Source organism: Apium graveolens, unplaced genomic scaffold (assembly GCF_009905375.1).
Source record: "Apium graveolens cultivar Ventura unplaced genomic scaffold, ASM990537v1 ctg1993, whole genome shotgun sequence".
Classification (NCBI taxonomy): Eukaryota; Viridiplantae; Streptophyta; class Magnoliopsida; order Apiales; family Apiaceae; genus Apium; species Apium graveolens.
The window spans coordinates 306-25,687 of NW_027417483.1; the positions used below are offsets into that span (position 1 = coordinate 306).

At 36.5% G+C, this 25,382-nt stretch overlaps 1 protein-coding gene and 1 non-coding gene across 2 annotated transcripts; both read right to left on the reverse strand.

Moving 5' to 3' along the window:
• Positions 1-10,388: 10,388 nt before the first annotated feature.
• Positions 10,389-10,495, reverse strand: LOC141700258 (small nucleolar RNA R71). Its single transcript, XR_012566267.1, has one exon. It is a non-coding gene; the product is annotated as a small nucleolar RNA R71 (small nucleolar RNA).
• Positions 10,496-19,350: 8,855 nt separating this feature from the next.
• Positions 19,351-19,734, reverse strand: LOC141700256 (uncharacterized). The gene has a single exon (XM_074504059.1). The coding sequence runs from the start codon at positions 19,732-19,734 to the stop codon at positions 19,351-19,353; it is 384 nt and encodes a 127-aa protein (XP_074360160.1).
• Positions 19,735-25,382: the final 5,648 nt, after the last annotated feature.

Sequence of the window (25,382 nt, forward strand, 5' to 3'; positions counted from 1 at the left end):
ATAGATGAAGCTGAGAAGGCAACTTCTCAGAAGGATTCTGCAATTGGGGGTTCTAGGCTTCTCAAGAGGCTTAGACGTATGACGGTTCCTGCAACTCCCAAGGAATCCAAATCAACAAGAAAGTACAAAAAACAGAGGGCACAAAGGCCAGTTTCAGATGATGAGGAGGAAGCAGCTAAGGAAGGGGATCAGGAATCTCTGATCTCACAAGACAAGGAATTTGCTCCAGTCACTTCTTCTCCATCAACTCCATCTCAGGAACCTGTATCTGACAAGGCTAATTCACCTTCTATATCTCTTGTTGATCCAGGCACAAGTGCTGAAATTGATATTCAGAACTTGGTTGTGCCTGAAATACTTTTCTTAGAAGCTCCAACAGCAAATAATCCTTCCACAACACCTGTTACTGATGCTGTTCAAACTCCTGAGTTATCACTAACACCTTCTCTGCATCAAGATGATGATCAGATTTTAGGTGAGCATCAGGATATGGCTGTTGATCAGAACTTAGTATCAGATCAGCAATTAGAGGATGTTGAAGCCTCCATTGCTACTCATACAGTTGTCTTATCAGAAGATACCGATTCTTTAAGTTCTGATGCTGCAAATGTTGGAGATACTGGTGAAGCTGCTACAACTGTAGATGCTGATGCAGCAGGTCCTTCAGGACATACTCCTCCACTGACTCTTCCTAAGTCTGAACTGCTAAAGGAGTTTGTTATCAGGGATACACCAGTACCTTGGAGTGAAACTCCTGCAGGTCAGGAGTGGACTAAGGAATGGAACTCAGTTTCATGTGTTCCAATGCTTTACATCTTGCTGAGCACTTGACTAAAGCTAATGAAATGTTACATTCTGATGATTTTAAAATTCAGCTTAGAGTCACTGCATTGAGTACTAAACATCTACAAGGTCTTCATTCCAACACTCATGCAGAGCTACACAAGATTCAGGAGAACTTTATTAAACAGGAACAAGTTTGGAAACTTGATAAGAAAAAGTTCTTCCAACCTACCATTGACAGGGTTGCTTATATTGAGAAAACTCAAGAGAAGCAACAAGCTCAGATTGATCAAATTCTGACAAATCAAGCTTCTCAGCAATCGCAACTTACTGAAATCCAGACCTCAGTGGAACTACTTATCTCTCTTTTATTACCTACTGATGCCAAAAAGGGGGAGAAGGTAATTAAGTCCAAATGCAAAACCAACAAGTCACTGCAAGGAAAGGATGATGGAAAAGATGACCAAGGAAACTCTGGAATGGGTAGTGGTCATAGTCAAGGTAGAAGGTTTACATCAAGACAAGCTAGTCACAGAACAAGTTCTGATACTGGGAAAAGAATAAGTTCTGCTGCTGGTAAAAGGATAAGTTCTGATGAACTTCTAGATCTTGATGAGGAAATGTCAAGACAGTTATTTCTTCAAGAAAATCCAGGGATGGACTTGGAAAGTTTAAAGGAAGAAGAAGCCAGACTTAAATCAGAGAAAGTCACATCTAAATCTGAAGCTTCTGGTAAAAAGTTACTTCCAAAACCTAAAGGCATTGTGATCAAAGAAAGGATACATACTGAAGAAACTTTGGCTAGATCACAACCACAGATAGATCCAAGATCCAAAGGTAAAGAAAAGGTTGGTGAACCTATCAAGCCTTATGTACCTCCTGAGGAAGAAGAAATTACTGATGGAAAAGATAATCTTGCTCTGACTTCAAGAAAAGTTCTTAAAACAACCTCTGACATGGCTCAAGTTGTTCAGAGTCAAGAAATTGTAAGTTCTGATATTCAGAAGAAGCAAGTAACCTCTGACAGTGCTCAAGTTAACTTGATATCAGAAAATAAATCTAAAACACTCCTACCAGGATTCACTAAAGCAAAACAGACTCAATCTTTGAAGACTACTTCAAGTGGTTTTGAAGCAAGAGTAGTTACTGGAAAGGAAGCTAGAGATAAAACTGGATTGGGAAGTGCTGATGAAAGAAGAGTACACAACACTACCGATGATCCAACTTCCTTGAGTGAACCAGGTATTGGAGCAACTCCTGAGAGATTGAATCAACTAGAATCTGTACAGATGGTTTACCATACCTACTTGAAAGAATACATCATGTTGTATTTCATGACAGATGGTAGGGTTTATCATATAAGACAAAATGCCATTCCGTTGAAGTATTTTGAAGAATTGGAGCATGTATTGTTCTTACTTCAAGTGGATGACAGAATAACAGAGACTGCTGCAAACTACTTAAAGGAACAGATTCAGAGACAGAAAAGACTTTATTCTGTTAAGTCTGACAGCAGATATGTTCCAAAGTACAGAAATCACAATGGTGATATTGTTGATATGAAGCCTAATACTGCACAGATCAGAACATATCTTGGTATTAAGGGGCTTGAATTCAATCTAGAGTCTAATAAAGCTTATGTCATAAGACTAGATCGGGAGTTGAGAAAAGCAAAGATTAATGATCTCAGAGCTGCAATATTTCAAACTGGTGAAGATACTGCAGAGCTTAAAGATGTCAAACGGAGAATGATTGATGAACTCAGATATGCTGAGAAATGTTTGTTGAAGAATTATCTCAGAACAACTCCTGACATCAGAGAGATCAGAAAATGATGAAGCCAAGTCGAAGATCTACAACTGCTTAAATTCTGACATTTATACAGATTGAAGTTGTTATCAGAAGTTGAATTGGTAAAAACTTTAAGGACTGTAAGTTGTAGTTATCTTGTCTATTTCTCATGCATTTGTACTTAATGTTTTTGACATCATCAAATATCTATTAAACTTGTATATTTTGTTAATTTACAAGTTGGGGGAGATTGTTAGATATATTTGATAATGTCATGGCTAATATGTTTTATGTTTAGATTTCAGATCTTATTTGAACAGAACAAATCAGTACTTAACTGATCAGTACTTATACTGGAAGTCAGAACTTAAGGGATATCAGTACTTATGTTATCAGGAGATAGATATCAGAACTTAAGTGCTGAAGGACGATCAGATAAGGACAGTAGCTGATTAAAGTTAAGAAGATCAAGATAAACATAAGAAGAGATATGCATGAAGAAGGAATTCCGTGAAGAATGGAATACTTGGAATAGAAGATATCTGATTGATATATTTTAGGAAGCAGAATTATATTCCATATCAATTAGCGAATATCTTGTAACTGTGTAGTATATAAACACAGACATAGGGTTTACACTAAAAGTGTTATCATTATCGAGAATATTATTTAATATAACTCTAGCAGCTCTCGTGATATTTTGTTCATCACTGAGAGATAACAGTTCCAGATTGTAACAGAGTTTATTGTTTAAATAAAGTTTGTTTTCTGTTACATAAGTTCTTGAAGTTTGATTTGATTGTAATAAACACTGTATTCACCCCCTCTACAGTGAAAGTGTGACCTAACATAGTATCCAGTTAAACCCAGAAATCCCCTCAGCTGTTTGACATTGGTGGGTACGGGCCATGTTATCATTGTAGCTACCTTATCCGGATCAGTTGACACTCCTTGTTCTGAGATGATATGTCCCAAATATTCCAATTGATTCTGTGCAAATGAGCACTTGCTGGCTTTGACATACAACTGGTGATTCCTCATTCTTTGGAAGACCCGTTTCAGGTGCTTTAGATGCTCCTGTAGACTGTTGCTGTAGACCAGAATATCATTAAAGAAAACTAGTACTGACTTCCTCAATTCAGATTGGAATACCTCATTCATTAGTGCTTGGAAAGACTGTTAGGTCCCAATGTGTTTGTAGAAGGGGGGTTGAATACAAACAGTACCGAATAATCGAATAAATGCGGAATAAAAAATGTGAAACAAAATTCAAGTTAAATAAAAATATTATTAAACTTGAAAGGTGTTACAACAACTGTATCGATTACAAGGAATTAATCTCAAATTAATTATCACAAATTTAGAATAAATTCGACATGAACTTTTTCTATTTTTGCAATAATTAGAATCAAATGTTAAACGCGATTTGAGATTAAGTTCTAGGGATTTTGATCCGCTAGATTGTTACACAAAAGCAAGATAAAGATTTCTAGTGGATTGGATTTAACTTTACAATCTAGAAATTTAATCTTGAAGTATGCAGATGAAAAGATGAAATATTGCTTCTTGTTTTTCTATTCTGCTTTGTTCTTGACTTCTGTGTTGTGGATGATTGTTGAATGTGTTCTGCTTCTTTTAATTAAACAGCCGAATAGAATGAACTGCAATGACAATCGGTGAGACAATCCAATTGTACTAGCAAGACAATCTGTTGAACTGGAGAGACTTTCGGTATGACAATTGTTTGTACTAGCAAGACAATCTGATTGAACTAGCAAGACAATTCTCTTCCAGTGTAACTTTCGGCAAGACAATTGTTTGTACTAGCATGACTTTCGGTATGACTATTGATTGTCATACCGATTGTCATACTAGTACAATCAGTTTGACTTGCTGATTTTAAATGAATTTTAATCCAATTTAAATTCTGAAAATTCCTAAAATTAATTCAGAATTAATTAATCAATTAATTCAATTAATAAATAAATTATTCTTTGCAGATATAATTTATTTTCTTAATTAAATTAGATGACTTAATTAATTAATAGAGAATTAATTCTAGTCTTCAACAGCACCCATCCTTCTGCAAATCTTCTGAAAATCACTGAAAATTATGAATCAATTCCACCACTTCAATGTTGACACTCGATGTACTGTCTGATTCATAAGTGACTAACTTCCGTGACGTTTCTTCATGTCTTGACTTTGATACTTTGATTTTCTTCAGATTAAATCCTTGTAATTAATTGATACTCTGATGAGATCTCTGTCACTTGATTAAATCCACGATCTTGATTTATATCACCGAGGCTTGATCAATTTCTTGAACTTCTTCCAGTGAATTAACTCCTCAAGTCTGTAGATGAACCTTGTTTCTGAATCCTCTGACAGATGTTACTTTGCGAGATCTCTCTGACGGTAGATCCACTATTTACTTATTACATTCTTATTTGAGTTGAGTTGAATCCTCGAATATACAAATAGGCCTATGACATATGCCTTACAATCTCCCCCTATTTGTTTGTTAGACAATAACACACAAATACCTAGAGGATAACTCAACTAACAAATAAGAAAAAGATATAAACTGAAATGCAAAGTAAATAGTAGAAAAGTTTCTAGAAGACATTTAACATTTTCCAGATTCCAAGTAGATGTTCCTCTAGACTGAACATATCTTCAAGTAGTTTCATCTTCATTTGTACAACCACATTTCCTGTTGAGAAGCCCATATCTCTCTTGCTTCTCCCCCTATGAGAATCAACTGATTAAAGAAGATCACCTTCGTTTACCACCTCTCCCGTACAATAGGATCCGCAGATAAAAGCCAATGGTACTCCCCTTTTGAAAACAGCTTCTTCCCTTACTAGAAAATCACCTTGTGTTTACCACCTCTCCCATACAATAGGATCCGTAGCTACAAATAACAATGGTGTGGTGTAGTGTACATGTTGGATCTTTTTCTTACTCCCTGCAATTTCTCCCCCTTAGTTGAGGAATCCTCCAAACTATTACTTAAGCTTTTATCTCCCCCTTAAAGAAGGAATGTATGCCGTCGTCTGAAGGAGTTCTCATTTTTCACTTGGTTGGAAAAGGAATAACAAGAAGTTTCTCTTTCTTCCTCACTGTGAGTGTGTGATTCTGTTTAGTGTACCTCACATGTGTTTCACTCTTCTCTCCACTCGTGTTTACACTCATTCTCACAAGTGTATAACTCCTCTCATAGCTCCAAAAATCAGCTCTACCTGCAAGGAAAATCACCTTAGCCATCCTTAAGGAGGTCACAGGTGGTGCAATGGGAGTTCACAAATCCCCATCCTTGTTAAACTCGTCAGATGAATCTGAGTCATAATTTACAAGTTGCTAGTTTCCCTTTGAGGGTTCCAGATTTGAATCTGGGAAGGTAAACAATGATCCAAAGAATTTAGCATAAAGATCAAGGTTCCCTTCTAATGTCTGTGAAGATATTTCCTTATGACTCATCAGGTAATATCTGAATCATTGTCAACAAGTTGCCGATCTGCACCTATGCCAGATCCACTATCCGCAGATACATCCAGGGGATTTAAGCCTGGGGAGGTAGACACTGACCACTGACATATGGCTTTTGGATCAGTATCCTCTCCTAACACCTGTAAAGGCAATTGGTCCATTAACGAACCTTGAACAATCGAATCTGAACTTAAAATGGTCGAACTCTTATTTCCGTCAACTCATCCTTTGTGTGTGTAACCTTTTCTTGTGCATCAAGAATTGTTTATATTTGAAGTGGTGACACTACATCGGATGCCTTGGCCGACAGGCAAAATTCAATAGACGCACCCTGTTGAGAGAATGAATCTAACTGTTTTTGTGCCTTTTCAGCCATTACATCTTTTTGAGAAGATGTATGGGGGCTAGCAGTTGTCTCGGTTTAAATACTACTCACCTATGTAGGAGACAGAGTTACTGGGTTGACTTCGAAACCTTCCTTATGTGGTGCACTAATGCACTATCTCCCTCACGCTCATTCATACTACATTTAGTGGTAAGAGAGTGTTGGTTGATTCTGTTTTTGTGTTTGTCTTTACAGTCTGGGATAGACGTTGTGGGTTTTCAACCTCATGACTGTCAATGAAAGAAAGTCATTGGAGACTGAACCTGTAACACAAAATATATGGCACTATAGAGATAAAATTTATTTAAGATCTATAATGAATGAAAATTATACATTTAATCTTTTGAGAGTAATTATGTACAATAGTGATTTCAAAGGATTTTACATGAAATAAGAAATCACTAATGTAGAAAGAAGTTTGATTTTGTTTTTCAATATGAATGAGTTTTTGATAAAACATTGATCACTTAGGGTAAAGTCTAAGTAATTCTCATTCATGTCAAAAGCTTACAAATATCTGCAACATAATGTTAACAAGATATCATCGACCGATACTTGTCAAGTACTTTAGATACTAATTGTTATGTTGCATAATATTTAAAATAAAATAAAATAAAAATAAAATAAAAAAATAAAAAAAAATACAATACAAATAATAATAATAAAAACAAATATCAATGAATTAAATACCAAATATCTATCAACAAGATATCAGCATTCAATTTCATATATCATACAATATTTACAATTACAGAAAATACAAATAAAAACTTATATAAATATAGGAAAAATATAGAAACTATTTACAAGTTCAATGATAACATTACCAGCTTGCAAACAGCCATATCCCTCGGATAAACCTTTGCTGTTATCTCCAAAGGTAACCAGGGGGCCAGCTTTCTCAATCCACATTTGATAGCAGGGCTCTATCTCCGGTCATATGTCTTGATGATCCACTGTCAAGAATCCACACTACCGGTTACACCTGTTTAATGCCCTGCACTACAAATAGATTAGACCTTCTTCGGAACCCAAACTTGGTTGGGCCCGGCATACTTGTAGAACTGTCCTTTGTCAGGCAAAACAACATTTTTAATTTTAATTGCCTCAACTTTCTCAATGACTGAACATTTGACCTTGTAAACAGCCTTAACAAATTTCTGTTTAAGATTAGGCACAAATGTCTCCTTTCTAGCCTTAGAAGGACTAGCAGTCTTAGACCTATCATGCTTCTTGTTATTCACATGCTGACGAGGAGTAGTCTTATCATTAGAAACATGCTTACCATTAAAATAAGCATACATCATATTAAAAGCACAAGATATACAATTAGAAACACCACATGCTTTATGAGAGTGATTAATAGTAGGCAATTTATGCATGGCAGACATGGCATTTTTGTTATCCAACTCATGTGTGTCTGAGTTAGTCTCAGTTGCTTTCACAACTTTGACTGGAACTTTCGACACACTTGACTTGGAAACAACCTTATCATTAGCATGATCTTCAGCACGTATTTCTTCCTGAATAACAGAAGAGGTCGCATCAAATGGTTCAGCAATTGATGGTTTATAGAGGGGTTCATCAACACCCTTAAGCACATGTGGTACTTCCCTCCCTTTAGCACAGACACGAGGAGGGGAGTTTATGCCTAATTCTCCAATAGCAACATTGTAATCATAACCTATTCCAGATGTTTGATTAACAGATTGCTTACTGTAGAACTCTTTAGCCTTCGAACAAGAATTGAAGTAGGCTCTAACCTTAGTCTCAAGACCGGTGATCTTGTCTTTGAGAATAGTTTCGAGTTTTCTATAACAGTCAACTCTATTCTCCAGAAAAGATACTTGTTCTTTTAATTTGTCTTGATTAATGTGCACAAGTCTTAATTCATTGACCTCTTTCTCAAGGTCTGTGATCTGTAAACTTAACAGTTCATTATTGATAAGTGGCATTTTATACCACTTAGAACGTCTTAAAATGGCTTAAATTGGTGTCTTGAAATCAAGTATTTTGTGTATTTGATGCGTTTTTCTAGTGTTCATGTATTTCAGGGTATTAGTTGCATTTCGGGGGAGTAATCATCAAGAATAAGCCTTGGCATGTGTTCACCATTGCGAGAGGAAAGGAACGGGCAGATTACGGCAAAAAAACGGTACAAACTTGGATTTTTTCCAGTGGAGGCCTGCGCGCCCGCGCAGCTATGCTGAGCGGCCGCGCAGCAACCTGCGCGCCCGCGCAGATATGCTGAGCGGCCGCGCAGGGTCGGGAATTTTGCTGAATTATTTTAGACTTCTACTTCTGTTTGGCTTCCAACTTCTATGTAATCTGAGTTTTATGGGACTATTATATAAGTAGATTTGAGACGTTTTCACAGGGGATTTTTTAAGAAGAAGAAGATTGTGTTTTGCGCAAGAAGGGAAGATTGGGATATCAAGGAGAAGACCTAGAAGCACAGAACAACTCCGAAAAAGAAGATCTTGTTTTCAACTTGTGATTCTTTGAATTAGTTGTAACTTTGGATGCTCGTTTTCGTTCTTGTTGAACCTAGATCTCGTTTATTCGTACTTTTATTATTATTTAGTTTATTAAGACCTTGTTTATACCATGCTTTCATTGGAACCCATGGTGACGATGAGTTCGATTATGGGCTAATCGTTGTCATGGGGTTCTAGCGGATTTACTTATGGATTTCAATAGTTAATTATTTCGATATCTTGGTGTGTGGTGATTGATTGATATCCTAGTATGGTTGTGCTTATTCATCTTACGTGCGTAGCTAACATATAAGATAGCGTGTTAATCTCTATTGAAGCGACAGTGAATATAGAGGTTTAGAACTTGCCATGCTAGCATAGGTTCATGTACGTGTATGCATGATTCGTAGGTAACTCTAACCGTTTTACTTGCCCTATGTAATCAAGATAGATAACTTGTTCTTAAACCGTTATGTTGTCAAATTTTATAGACATATAGGGTCTCAATATAATTGGTGCCTATTCAGCTTCTATCTCTTTTGTGGATGTCTGGTAGAATGGTATTCGTGCAACGAAAGTTGGCATTTATCAGTTTCGTGTTATCTGATTAGTGTCATCACTATCACATGCTAAGGTTAAGAACAATAAGGCTATTGAATGAAGTATTTAATGAAGATAGAATCCCATGTTTATCATATATATTAATTTAACCTCAATTCTCTTAGTTAATGTTATTTAGTATAATCTCTTAGTTTAATAAAAACCCAATTTGTTATTTGTCTTAGCATTGAGCGATAACCATACATTGTTGCATAGGTGCATAAATTGAACTTAACCTAAACCAGTCTCTGTGGGAACGAATCTGATCTATATCTTATACTACTTGCGAACGCGTATACTTGCGTGAATATTAGCGCGTGTTTTCGCCCTAACAAGTTTTTGGCGCCGCTGCCGGGGACTCGGTGTTAATTTTTAGTTTATGTGCTTGTCATCAGTGGTCGTTAAAGTTCACTGACTCGGATTCTTTTACTTTCACGGTTTATTTGTTTGTGTTTCAGGTACTCATTACAATGGGAGATCCAGCAGCACGAACGAAAGCCTTGATGGATTTTTCTCAACCCAAGATCAATGACATTCAATCTAGCATTGTCCGGCCAGCTATCACAGCTAATACCTTTGAGATCAAGCCTGGCATAATTCAATGGGTACAGACTTCAGTCCAGTTTGGGGGTTCTCCAACGGAAGATCCCAATACACACATTAGGGATTTCATTGCAATATGCGACACCTTCAAGTTCAACGGTGTTTCTGAAGATGTTGTGAAGCTGAGACTGTTCCCATTCTCTCTGAAGGACAAGGCTAAGAGCTGGTTACACTCTCTACCAGCTGGTTCGATTACTACTTGGGAAGATCTTGCTCAGAAATTCCTTACTAAATTCTTCCCTATGGCGAAGACAGCTGCACTCAGGAATGCTATTACTCAATTTGCGCAGCAAACGGGAGAATCGCTAAGTGAAGCTTGGGAGCGCTACAAGGAGATGCTTAGGAAGTGTCCTCATCATGGAATTCCTGATTGGATGATCATCACTTGTTTTTACAATGGGCTGGGAGCACAGTCCAGACCCATGCTCGATGCAGCATCAGGCGGAGCATTATGGGCAAAGAGCTATAAGGAAGCTTATGATCTAATTGAACTGATGGCTGCTAATGAATATCAGTATCCAACCCAGAGATATCCACAGGGCAAGGTAGCAGGAGTTCTTGAAGTGGATACAGCTACAGCTATCACTGCTCAACTAAAGGCGTTGTCTATGAAGATCGATTCTCTGGCTAACTATGGTGTTAAGCAGATAATTAGTGTTTGTGAGCTGTGTGCAGGTCCACATGCGACAGAGCAATGCGCTATATCTAGCGACTCAGCTCAGTTTGTGAGCAACTTTCAGAGATCGCAACAACCAGTTCCAGACACTTATCATCCTGACAACTGGAATCATCCTAACTTCAGCTGGAGCAACAATCAGAATGTGATGCAATAGCCGTTCCAACCGTTTGGAAATAAGCTGTTCAACTCTCTTGGTTTTCAGCAACAACTCCAACTTCAACAACAAACTCATGATGCAGGTCTATCTTCGAATGAAAAATCTGAATTAGAGGAGTTGAGGCTTATGTGCAAAAACCAGGCTCTTATATGCCAAAGCCAAGCTGTTTCTATCAAGACTTTGGAGAACCAAATAGGGCAAATTACTAATGCCTTATTGAATCGACCATCAGGAACGCTTCCTAGTGATACAGAAGCCAATCCAGGAAAGAGGGAAGTTGAAGAACATGTGAACGCCATCACCTTAAGGTCTGGAAAGGTCGCAAGCCCCCAAATTCAGCAAGACGAAGAGCCTGAAAAATCTCAAGATTCAGAAAATGCAGTTGTGGCTGAAGAAGATGTGCAGAAGGAAGTAGAGGTGGAACCAAGGAAGACTACTGTGGAACACACTCCTCCTGAGGGTAATACAGGGGAGAAATAGATCTATCCTCCACCTCCTTTTCCTAAAAGGCTGCAGAAGAAAAAGCTGGATAAGCAGTTTGAGAAGTTTCTGGAGGTGTTCAAGAAACTTCATATCAACATACCTTGCGCTGAAGCTCTTGAACAGATGCCTAGCTATGCGAGGTTTATGAAAGGTATTCTCTCTCGGAAAGTGAAGCTCGATGACTTAGAGACCGTTGCTCTAACGGAGGAATGCAGTGCTGTGCTGCAACAGAAGTTGCCTCCGAAGCTTAAAGATCCTGGAAGCTTCACTATTTCTTGCACCATCGGAAACTTGTCGTTCGACAAGTGTTTATGTGATTTAGGAGCTAGCATCAATCTGATGCCCTTATCTATCTTCAAGAAGCTTGGTCTGCCTGAGCCGAAACCAACATACATGTCATTGCAACTAGTTGACCGTTCCATCGCTTATCCACGAGGTATAGTGGAGGATGTCTTGGTCAAGGTGGATAAACTCTTCTTCCCTGCTGACTTTGTAATTCTTGATTTCGAGGAAGATAAGAAGATTCCTATTATCTTGGGAAGACCATTATTGGCTACAGGCTGAACTATGATTGATGTGCAAAAAGGAGAGCTTACGATGAAGGTTCATGATCAGAAGGTCACTTTCAATGTGTTCAAGGAAATAAAATTACCCACAGCTAAAGAGGAGTGCTTTAAAGTAGAGCAAATTCAGGTTTTGAATGCACCTCTGTGGAAGAGGAAGTTGTATGTGCCATTCGATTCTCTTGGGTTAGCAGAGCTGAAAATTTCTCAGGAGCGTCTCGAGCCATCTATTGAAGATGCTCCCACACTTGAGCTCAACCCACTACCAGATTACTTGAGTTATTCATTGTTAGGTGCACCCCCTGACAAGGGGTTGGGATATATCTTTGATGATGTAGAGGGTAGCCGAACGGATCCTCCAGTGCCTATAGAGGGTTCTTCTCATGTACAGCAGATAGTTGATAGGACTGGTGTTGGTGATGAGCAGTACAGGCGAGTAACTAGGCGTATGGAGGCCATGCACGATATTCACCATCATTTTGCTGTAGATTTGACACATGCTTTCGGTACTGTTGTTCGAGACACTGGTGGCGAGGTTGATTGGCCACCTAATCCTCCACCCGACGAGGGTGAATCTCCTGCTAATTAGGTATGCCTGAAATCCTTATTATTGCCTTCAATGAGGACATTGAAAATTTTAAGTATGGGGGTGGTAGTTAAGGAATATTGTGTGTGTGTCATTTAGTTGCATATTCATGATAGTTTAGTTCATATAGTTGCATAATTTATGCCATATAGTTTTTTTTATGAATGTCATGTAGCTCATGCATTTACCATGATCCCTTTTGCAATGATTTATCGACTGAATTGTGATATTGATGTGAGTGTAGTGATAGCATTAAAGTGATATTAAGTGATGTAGGTTGATATGCATGCTAGAAACAATTGTAAGTCCACTAAGTCTTAGAGAATGTGAAAGGGCTAGATTGTGTTATGATTTGGTTGTTTTCAAGGTCAATCTACTTATTATGCTTAGAATTCGATTATAGGTTCTTAGTGATAAAGACATGAAAAAGAAAAATTTTGGAAAAAAAAATATGGAAGTTGTTGCTAGTTGCGGCTAGGCGTCAAATGGCTAGTAGCCGGCTCACGTATGTTGCGAGTAGTCTAGGGTTGAGCAAGATGGAGCGAAACGCACTTGCTCAGAGTTTAAAAAAAAAAAATATTTTGGCATAATTGATCAAGAGTGGGCTCTTTGGTATTCGAGTTATTAAGTTCTTAGGGGACTTTGTGCCTAGCGACCTAAGGCTTTTAGAGTCTGGGATCCGCTAACCTAACGCTCGTTACATGGATATCATTATATAAGTCTTTTGTGGATCTCACTCATTGCACGGTCAAATAAGCATTTGAGTTGTAAATAAAAAGCACGATTCCGTAGTATGCTCCAGAGTTCTTGTAGTGTTGTATATCACTTTGTGCCTGGAATTTTTATTCTTTGTATAATCGTAGGATTGCCTTGAGGATAGTCTAGTCATAGTAATTGGTCTAGTTTCGAAGCATATCTGTCAAGCATTTGCACACACCACGTTTCTGGCTGTATGTCCGTTTGCATGAGTTTATTGATCTTTAGTTGTCTAACTGCATTCGTTGAGATGTGGCAATTTGGTTGATTAATTGTAGTAAGGGGGATCGCTGCATTTTCATATAGATTGTATTCATTCATATTTTTATTTGTTTTTGAGTCTGTGACGCTTGAGGGCAAGCATCGATTTAAGTTTGGGGGTGTGATAAGTGGCATTTTATACCACTTAGAACGTCTTAAAATGGCTTAAATTGGTGTCTTGAAATCAAGTATTTTGTGTATTTGATGCGTTTTTCTAGTGTTCATGTATTTCAGGGTATTAGTTGCATTTCGGGGGAGGAATCATCAAGAATAAGCCTTGGCATGTGTTCACCATTGCGAGAGGAAAGGAACGGGCAGATTACGGCAAAGAAACGGTGCAAACTTGGATTTTTTCCAGTGGAGGCCTGCGCGCCCGCGCAGCTATGCTGAGCGGCCGCGCAGGGTCGGGAATTTTGCTGAATTATTTTAGACTTCTACTTCTGTTTGGCTTCCAACTTCTATGTAATCTGAGTTTTATGGGACTATTATATAAGTAGATTTGAGACGTTTTCACAGGGTATTTTTTAAGAAGAAGAAGATTATGTTTTGCGCAAGAAGGGAAGATTGGGATATCAAGGAGAAGACCTAGAAGCACAGAACAACTCCGAAAAAGAAGATCTTGTTTTCAACTTGTGATTCTTTGAATTAGTTGTAACTTTGGATGCTCGTTTTCGTTCTTGTTGAACCTAGATCTCGTTTATTCGTACTTTGATTATTATTTAGTTTATTAAGACCTTGTTTATACCATGCTTTCATTGGAACCCATGGTGACGATGAGTTCGATTATGGGCTAATCGTTGTCATGGGGTTCTAGCGGATTTACTTATGGATTTCAATAGTTAATTGTTTCGATATCTTGGTGTGTGGTGATTGATTGATATCCTAGTATGGTTGTGCTTATTCGTCTTACGTGCGTAGCTAACATATAAGATAGCGTGTTAATCTCTATTGAAGCGACAGTGAATATAGAGGTTTAGAACTTGCCATGCTAGCATAGGTTCATGTACGTGTATGCATGATTCGTAGGTAACTCTAACCGTTTTACTTGCCCTATGTAATCAAGATAGATAACTTGTTCTTAAACCGTTATGTTGTCAAATTCTATAGACATATAGGGTCTCAATATAATTGGTGCCTATTCAGCTTCTATCTCTTTTGTGGATGTCTGGTAGAATGGTATTCGTGCAACGAAAGTTGGCGTTTATCAGTTTCTTGTTATCTGATTAGTGTCATCACCATCACATGCTAAGGTTAAGAACAATAAGGCTATTGAATGAAGTATTTAATGAAGATAGAATCCCATGTTTATCATATATATTAATTTAACCTCAATTCTCTTAGTTAATGTTATTTAGTATAATCTCTTAGTTTAATAAAAACCCAATTTGTTATTTGTCTTAGCATTGAGCGATAACCATACATTGTTGCATAGGTGCATAAATTGAACTTAACCTAAACCAGTCTCTGTGGGAACGAATCTGATCTATATCTTATACTACTTGCGAACGCGTATACTTGCGTGAATATTAGCGCGTATTTTCGCCCTAACAATTATCACGACGTGCACAATCTAAGTTACCTCTTAGATGATAAACCATTTCAGCATCAGAAAGTTTTACCTCTATTCTTGATGATGAAGCTTTTCCATCAATAGCCATAAGAGCAAGATTTCCTTCATCTTCATCTTCACTGTCAGTATCATCCCAGCTTCTTCCATTTGCCAGATAAGCCCTTTCAGAGTTCTTTCTTACTTGCTTTGGCTTCCTACATTCTGTGGCAAAGTGTCCCAACTCATTGCAGTTATAGCATCTAATGGTGCTCTGATCAACCATTCCTATTTTGTATCCATCACTGCTGGTGTTAGAGGATGAAGATCCACCTTTCTGGAATTTGTTGTAGTTGGACTTGTACTTAAGCTTGAGATTCCTCTTGAATCTGACATGGGAGAATCTCTTGACAATTTGGGCCATTGACTCGTCTTCCAATTGCTCCAGCTCTTCCAAGGAATAAAAATCATCACTTGATTGATTTGTAGTAGGAGGATCATATTCTGCTACTAACATATTTTCCTCAGCCTTGGAACACTGTACCATTCTCTCCAATTGTTGAGATTGCTGTTGTTGTTGACCTTCAGCTACAAGTGCAGTAGATGTGCTGACCATTCTATCTTTCCCGTAGACTTCCTTCTGCTGAATCCGCTTCAACTCATAGGTTTTCAACACACCATAGAGTCTATCCAAAGAAATCTCACTCAGATCTCTAGCTTCTCTAATGGCAGTAATTCTATGTTCAAGATGAGTTGGCAGTGTTAAAAGGAACTTTTTGTTGACCTCCCTGATTGAATAATATTTCCCATTTATGTTCAGGTTGTTGATCAATGCATTGTACCTCTCAAACACTTCAGTAATTCCTTCTCCTGGATTTGATTTAAAATATTCATACTCAGAGGTTAGGATCTCCAACTTGTTCTCCCTAACTTCTTCTGTGCCTTCATTAATCACCTCAATAGTTTCCTACATATGTTTGGAATTTTTACAGTTCATCACATGTCTGTTCATCAAGGGATCAAGGGAATCAATTAATATTAATTGAAGGCTGGCATCCAAGGAGGCTTCTTCTTTTTTAGCAGGAGAAAAATCCTCAGGCTCTTTTGGATAGGTTCTAACTTTGGTAATCACAACATCATCTACTATCACCTCTGGTTCAATAACCATTGGAGTTGTTGGACCCTTGTTTAACAAGTTCAGATATTTGGGATTTGCAACTTGTAAAAACAAGAGCATCTTCTTCTTCCACATGATATAATTTTCTTTATCAAATAGTAGAATTTTAACGGTTCCAACTTTTTATGAAGTCATTATGAATTTTTGAATAAATAAAAATTCAAGGAGTTAAAAAATCACAAAAGTCTAGGATCTTGATTTGTTCGTTAATCAGAAGGCTCTGATACCAATTGTTAGGTCCCAATGTATTTGTAGAAGGGGGGTTGAATACAAACAGTACCGAATAATCGAATAAATGCGGAATAAAAAATGTGAAACAAAATTCAAGTTAAATAAAAATATTATTAAACTTGAAAGGTGTTACAACAATTGTATCGATTACAAGGAATTAATCTCAAATTAATTATCACAAATTTAGAATAAATTCGACATGAACTTTTTCTATTTTTGCAATAATTAGAATCAAATGCTAAACGCGATTTGAGATTAAGTTCTAGGGATTTTGATCCGCTAGATTGTTACACAAGAGCAAGATAAAGATTTCTAGTGGATTGGATTTAACTTTACAATCTAGAAATTTAATCTTGAAGTATGCAGATGAAAAGATGAAATATTGCTTCTTATTTTTCTATTCTGCTTTGTTCTTGACTTCTGTGTTGTGGATGATTGTTGAATGTGTTCTGCTTCTTTTAATTAAACAGCCGAATAGAATGAACTGCAGTGACAATCGGTGAGACAATCCAATTGTACTAGCAAGACAATCTGTTGAACTGGAGAGACTTTCGGTATGACAATTGTTTGTACTAGCAAGACAATCTGATTGAACTAGCAAGACAATTCTCTTCCAGTGTAACTTTCGGCAAGACAATTGTTTGTACTAGCATGACCAGAGGATACGGAAGGACTTTTATTGGAATAGCCATCGAATTTCGGTATGACTATTGATTGTCATACCGATTGTCATACTAGTACAATCAGTTTGACTTGCTGAATTTAAATGAATTTTAATCCAATTTAAATTCTGAAAATTCCTAAAATTAATTCAGAATTAATTAATCAATTAATTCAATTAAAAAATAAATTATTCTTTGCAGATATAATTTATTTTCTTAATTAAATTAGATGACTTAATTAATTAATAGAGAATTAATTCTAGTCTTCAACAGCACCCATCCTTCTGCAAATCTTCTGAAAATCACTGAAAATTATGAATCAATTCCACCACTTCAATGTTGACACTCGATGTACTGTCTGGTTCATGAGTGACTAACTTCCGTGACGTTTCTTCATGTCTTGACTTTGATACTTTGATTTTCTTCAGATTAAATCCTTGTAATTAATTGATACTCTGATGAGATCTCTGTCACTTGATTAAATCCACGATCTTGATTTATATCACTGAGGCTTGATCAATTTCTTGAACTTCTTCCAGTGAATTAACTCCTCAAGTCTGTAGATGAACCTTGTTTCTGAATCCTCTGACAGATGTTACTTTGCGAGATCTCTCTGACGGTAGATCCACTATTTACTTATTACATTCTTATTTGAGTTGAGTTGAATCCTCGAATATACAAATAGGCCTATGACATATGCCTTACAAAGACGCAGGTGCATTTGTTAGCCCAAAAGGCATCACCTTAAATTCGTAGAGGCCTTGATGAGTTCTAAAAGTAGTCTTGTAAATATCTTCCTCAGCCACTCTGATTTGGTGGTAGCCAACCCTTAGGTCAAGTTTAGTGAACCATGTAGCCCCTCTCAATTCATCAAGTAGCTCATCAATGATAGGGATGGGATATTTATTTTTGACTGTGATATCATTCAGCTTCCTATAGTCAATGCACATTCTCCTGGACCCATCCTTTTTCTTTACAAGTATGACTGGGAAGCAAAGGGGTTAGTACTGGTTTGAATAATCCTACTGTGGAACATCTCATTCACTTGTTTCTCTATTTCGGCCTTCTGTATATAAGGAACTCTGTATCCTCTTTGGTTCACTGGTTGGCTCCCAAGTAAGAGTGGTATCTTGTGGTCATGGGCTCTGTTGGGTGGCAATTCCTTAGGTTCTTGGAATATATCCTGATAAGAGTCTATCAGCTGCTGTACCTCCCTGGGAACCACAGGTTTATCAGTATTATCTTTCTCTTCTTGATGAGCTTGGATCATGCGCAAGTATCCCTGAGTAATGTTTTTACCATTACTGAACAATTTTCTCAGTTTCTTGCAGCTAACAGTTTTCAAACTCCCTTCTTGGATAACTCCCTGAAGTAGTACTTGGCTTCCCTGTTTGTTGATAGTCAGGTTTAACTTTTGGAAATAAAAGGTAACAGGGTTGTATTGTTTTAGCCAATCCACCCCCAAAACTATATCTGACCCCCCAAGGTAAACAACCGCAAATCTGTAACAAACTCATGCCCTTGTACCTTGTAAATACAGTTTTTACAGGCAGTGTCCTTCCCCAATTTAGATCCATCTGCTACAGTCACTAGCAGTGGATGTATTAACTCAGCAGTGAGGCCCATTGATTTAACCAAGTTTGAGTCGATGAAACTATGAGTGGAGCCTGTATCAATCAGTATACTGACACCCTTCTTCTTAATTGTTCCCTTTAGCCTCAATGTGCTATGTGACTTGTGTCCCGCCATTGCATTCAAAGACATCTCACCTAGTGGCTCAGAAGTGGTATTTAACTCACTCATTTCATTCTCCATTTCACTGAATTCTATGTCTTCTGTACTCTCTTCCTCTTCTCCAATTATCATGTACAGTTTGGCTTTGCATTCCTTCCCTGGATGATACGAGTCATCACAATGAAAACATAACCCTTTCTCTCTCCTTTCTAATATTTCTTTACTGCCCAATGTTGATCTCGACTTAAACCCCCCTTTATCCACTTCTAAATAAGGCTTAGTCTTGGATGTCGCTCCAGTGTAAGGTTTCAGTTCTTGGGTACTGAATTGAGTTGTTTTACTCATATTGGTTTTGTTACTAGGCAAGGTACTCCTAACAGTTTTTTATTCTTCCTGCTTAGCCAAGTATACTGTATCCACCAGAAATTGTGGCCTAAACATTTTGACAGCACTTCGAATGTGATCTTTGAGACCACTGATGAAACTGGACACAAAGTAATCTTCACCCAACAACTTATTTCTTGCCATAACTTGTGCCCCGAGCTCCTCAAACTTGTCCTCATATTCCATTATGGACCCTGTCTGTAGTAGTTTGTTGAAGAGTTCTTGTACATCTCTTCCTTCCGGGTTTTCGAATCTACTCACCACATCATTGAGAAAATTTCTCCAGGGCATAAGTCCCCTGCTACTCTGGTAAAACCTATACCATATGCTTAGCTTGCCTTCGAAATGCAGTCCCGCTAATTTCACCTTCTTCCATTCATCCATACATATAAAATCAAAATATTGATCCGCTCTAATGATCCAACCTCTAGGCTCAATTCCATCAAATTTAGGAAATTATATCTTAGGAGCTGGGTTAAAATTGATATGATTGAATGGGGTATGAGGAGTGTGTGTCTGGTTGTTAAACTCGGATTGTGTATACGATTGTGGGTTAAATAAGGGTGGTGGTGTGGGTGGGACAATGTGTAATTGGTGTAATGGTGGTGTCGAGGTTTGAGTGTGAGTACTAGGTCCAGTGTGCGAATATGGACCCGTATGTGAATAAGGACCAGCCATGGTAGCAGGAATGGTAGAGTAACTGGGATTAATATATGGGGTTAACACATTAGTGTTGTAAAGAGGTAAGGTGGAGTAGGGTTGGGAAGGTGTAATGTGTGTCGTGCCAGCGTGTGTGTGTATACTTCCCATGGAACTGGTGATATTAGTAGTAATAGGAAGTGTAGATAGACCCCCAGTGCCAAAAGAACAAGTACTCACAGTAGGTTCAATTACCTCACCATTTGTGTTAATGAAGGGTAGAAGGTGTGGGCACCTTGGTAGTACTGCTGGCGTCTCCTTGTTCCTTGTCATTTTTGGTTGAGCCTTGGGTCTGTAATATAAGCTTCTTCAATTCCTCGAACTGGTCATTTGACTTTCCCACTCTTAACCCTAGCTCTCCAATCTGTAATGCCAATTCATCAAACCTCTGTCCCTTTTCTACTCGATCCTTCTTCAGACCTTCAGCCGTGGTACTGAATTTACCTTCCAACACACCCAATCGTTCATCAAAATTCCTAGATCTGGTTCCCTCCTCCATTGCTTCTTATAACTCCGAGAATCGAGAGCTCTGATACCACTTGTAACCGTGTTGTTATATTTTCAGTGAATTAATTATGAACAATAAGGAAATAAACTCAACAAAACAGCTGAATTGAATTACTGAAATAAGTGCAGTTACAGGGGAGAATTGAAAGGAAATAACAAATTAAGATACAAGTATTCTCAAGTCTGCCCTCTCTCTCTACTGAGCTTGCCTTATATATTCCCTTCCAAGCCACCTGTCAACTAATGATAGGATAACGACTAATACCGTTATAGCACGGAATCCTAGGTTGATAAAGTTATAAAATATATGTCTTACTCAAACAGTACCGTATTGGTAATTACTAAACGACAACACATTAACTACTAAACGACACCATCTGTTACAAGTCATCCGTCTGATTTCTTATACGCCCCGCTTACACCTATCTCCTTCAGGCTTCACTTATTATGTTCTCTAAAACTTTCCAAGTCAAACATCCTAATGTAGGATCACATTAAAAGTTTCCTGCAACAATGCAGTGGAAAATGCTCTTACCACTGGAATTTGAATAACTCTTAGCCCCTATGCAGATGGCATCCATCAAGTTTTACCAAGTTACATCTGCTGGTAGCAGGGTCTGGAACTTACAGGTCTTTATCCATCCTTCATTTTACAATAATTTGGTAAGTTACTTCCACAATCTATTCTCATTTATAAATTTTTTTTTGAGGTGTTTTCCCATAAACAACTTTCCCTGTCGCACTTCAAAATAAAATGATCAAAAGATCAGTATTCTAAAACTAGGATAACTCGATCCTAGGGAGTACTACGGTCCCATTTCCAATCCGGTTTTGCTCTACTAAGTCATATGCTTTTACCTGACTCGGGTCAAATTCGGGAAAAACTCGAATATCTCGAAAAAAACTCGTTTTTTAGGACAAAAATTTTGAAAAAATTTAGGTAATGGTGCCAAAAAAAATCTTGAAGCAATCAAGGTATTATATATCAGTATCTTAACACTCCCCCTAATTCAAAATCCCATTTATGGGTCGAAAAGTGGATCGTATGCGCCCATTTTTGGGACATTCATTTATCTTTCGTATCCACGATAAATTGTGAGAATGTTGGGGTCACAGAGAGTCCAACTTGAGTTATCAGAGTGTTAATAGCAATTCGTGTATCGCACATGCTAGTTATATTAGTATTCTAACAGTTTCTAACAAAAAAGATAACTTTTCAATATTTTTAGTGTTAAAATGATGGTAAAAGGTTAACTAAAATTAAAAAAATAATTATTGGATGTTATATTTATGAAATATCAAAAGTTATATACATACTAAAATTAAATGTAACTAATTTAATATTTTCAATTTTTATTTCGAGTACCCTCTCGAAATACTCGAAAACATAATTAATTATGTTGTATACTTGTATACCATTTATAAAATATTTTAAGTTAAAAACTAAAAATAAATTAAAAATTAGTATTTTATCTTATTCGAATATATAATCGATTACTCCATATCTTGGCCAAGTCGAATTGAGTACCAAATTTTTAGAATGAGAAATGCTAGACCCCCAAAACGGTTCTAAAACCATTCTCAAATGTCGATGTGTAAGGTGCATGTATAGTAACTTTTTTGATGGTTATTACTGGTTTCTCAATTTGCATTTTTTAAGTATTAAATAACCAAACCAAAAATATTGGATATAATCCGCTTAACTAGGATATAGATAGACCCTACCCATGACATGAAAGAATAAAGAAGCTATTTTCGTGAATATATACCCCAACTTAGTGCATCTTAAATAAAATAGTGTGTGGTAGATATAATATATGAGACCATAACATTCTTCATACATGACTTACCCCGAACCTTATGCATAGCATCGACAGTCTCAATATGCGAAGTGTTCCTCACAACTGTCCTTTGAAACCCTTGAATTTAGAATCTATTATGCCATGATATATTTTAATATTTGTCGTTGGATTAAATGATTTTTATAGTTAATCGCACCAATTAATTTAATAATTTCAAATTGGGTTAGAACATAATGACACAAACTCAGTTTCAGGTTTTGAAGGCGCTCCGCGATTATTTCCCGCGGAGAAAATTAAGGGTTTTGTTATGTATTTTCATTGTTCCATGGAAATCATACGCGGATAATGGGTGATACGCTAAAAAAAGCGTACATAAGTGATTTTTTTAACCCAAGCTATTAGGTACTTCATTCAATGACTTAGAAGATGATTGTTGTGTAAAAAGTCCTTATATGTTCAATAATTTCCTCCTTATCAAGATGAGAAGACAAGACGAAGATGATGGACATTTCATTCTAAACTGATTTTCCTTTATTTCCACGAATTAGAACAAATTTTCCATATAAAATTTCTTAACTTGGGATGTGTATATTTTGACCAAATATAATTCCAATAAGATTTTTCTGGCACTAAAGATGAACAAGCATGCTGATTGTTCTGATGCCCTAGTGTCAAAGCAATCTGATAGCCTAATTTTATTGTATAAGAACCTTTTGGATTATAATATCATACATAAAGATCATAAATATTTAATTTCTCACTAGTTGCTCCATGTTTACAAAACTGATGAAAGTAATGCAAATTTAATTGATGATATCAGTTTGAATTCATATTTACAAGATTTTACTTCTACCCAAACTTGTTACTATATGGATTACTCATTTTCGATAATTTAAGGAAGAAGATGGTATATATTATACAATGGAAGCTCATGTCAAAAATTAGTACATGTTATTGGAGCGTTGGTTGTGAAAAAATGATAAGATTCGTTACATGAGCATGTCAAAATACGACTGAGTGTGTAGATATATAAGGGGATGTATGTAGAGAAGGGAAAGTTGAATTGGAAATATTGTGTATATAGATAATAGAAGGGGAAATGCTAGAACAACAATGATAGTAACAATAAACATGAGAACATGGTAAATACACGGGATTAAGGTTGAATAGTTGGGTCTGTTAGGAGGAACATACACAAATATTCGAGATTCAAATAACCAATGCGGAGTACACACACAATATATATAACGTGAAAAATCTACGTCCCAACTTGTATTATTAATACAAACAATTATCAATAATACAATCAATATATAATACCTCAATGGTGTTCTAACCAAACAAAGATGCCTAATCCTAACAATACTTAAGCATCCGCTCTCGAGCGATACTGTAATATCCGGGACATATCGTGTAATCATTTTTATCAATAAATAATTATTAGGTGATTATTATGTGATTTTTGATGAATTATCTGATGATTGGTGTTGATATGTTGATGTTTATATGTGGTAAACTATAAGTATGTTAATTTTATTATGTCCAGAATAAAATATAGATAATTATGGTATTTTTCTGGTAATTATTGGAATGTTATATGATTTTATATTGATTTATGAATTCATTAATTATTTTCTAAATAATTATAAAACTATTTTATAAAGCCGGGAATCGTCCAACTTCAACTGTTTTTATGTTTTTATAACCCGAAACTCTTCGGAAAACTCCTTCCTAATCGAATCTGATTATTCTGGACATTTTCCGTGTTTCGACTTTTTGGATCTGGAGTACGGTTTGACCCGTACGTGTCCCGACGCAAAATTTTCGATACGATAATCATTTTTATAGACCAATAAAACCCGTATTCTCGAAATACGGGATATTATTACATTATTTTCGTATAAAATGTTTTATAAGAAACCCGGTTTTGATAATTATCCAAAAATGGTATCAGATTGGATTTAAATTAAAAAAAATTATATTATTCAGGTTTTATTTTAATAACTGATATTTCGTGCAGAGCAATTGGCATTATTTTGCATAATATGGCATATACCATACTAATTTTCCGAACATCTAGTTAATTTAGAAAATGCTTTATTTCGTGAAAAATGACTTTTCTGGAACCCTATCAGGATGTCAAATCCCACAAAAAATTGTATTTTTATTTTTATAAAATTATGGGACTATCAAATATTCAATATTTTTGCATTTTTGGATATTCGTAATTTTTGGGAATTTTTGACTTAATTTTTTGTATTTATTAGATTAAAAACTATTCCCCGTTACTTAATAATTTTGGGCTAATTATTTTTATTAATTGATATAATTAGGCCCTAAATAATTTTGGGGTTATTATTCTTATAACTATAAATACCATTTATTTATTATTTAATTATATTTTATTATATAAAAATCTGGGAAAAAATAAATAAAAATTTGAAAATTCTTTGAAAATTGTTCTTGGTGTTCTTGAGGATCAATCGATCGTCTGAAGGTGATGTGGATCTCAGAATTCAAAGTATGAGTAACTGTTGTGAAGCCCTTGATTTGTTCTATCCATTTCAGCCATCAAAATCATCAAACGATAGGTAATTGTTGATTCGAATTTTTAGGGTTCATATTCAAGAATGATTGGTTTTTGATTTACGAATTGTTTGTTGATTTTGATGATTAAATAAGCTTTCCCATTAAATTTGTAATCGATTGGTGTATAAATTGTATGTGTTTGATTTCAGGAACTGTTTAGTCGAGTTCATGAGCTTGATTGGATTTTTGATTTGATTTTCTGAATTATTCATGAATTGGTTGCTAGTTTGGATGCCATGAATGAATTGTGTTCGTTCTTGGCTTTAATTTCATATGTTAATTGCTAATTTTGGTTAAGATTTGCCCATGTTAGAGTTTTGGCTAGAATATTGATGTTCTTGGCTTGATTTTGATCGGAAAACGACTCCTGAAGGTTGTTTGCGTATGTTATTAGCCGTACGGGTAGCTGGGTTGATTTGCAACGTTTTGGTGCAA

What these genes read in the sequence shown, in the direction of transcription:
- LOC141700256 (XM_074504059.1), bottom strand. Translation starts at nt 19,734, where the DNA reads ATGGATGAATGGAAGAAGGTGAAATTAGCGGGACTGCATTTCGAAGGC.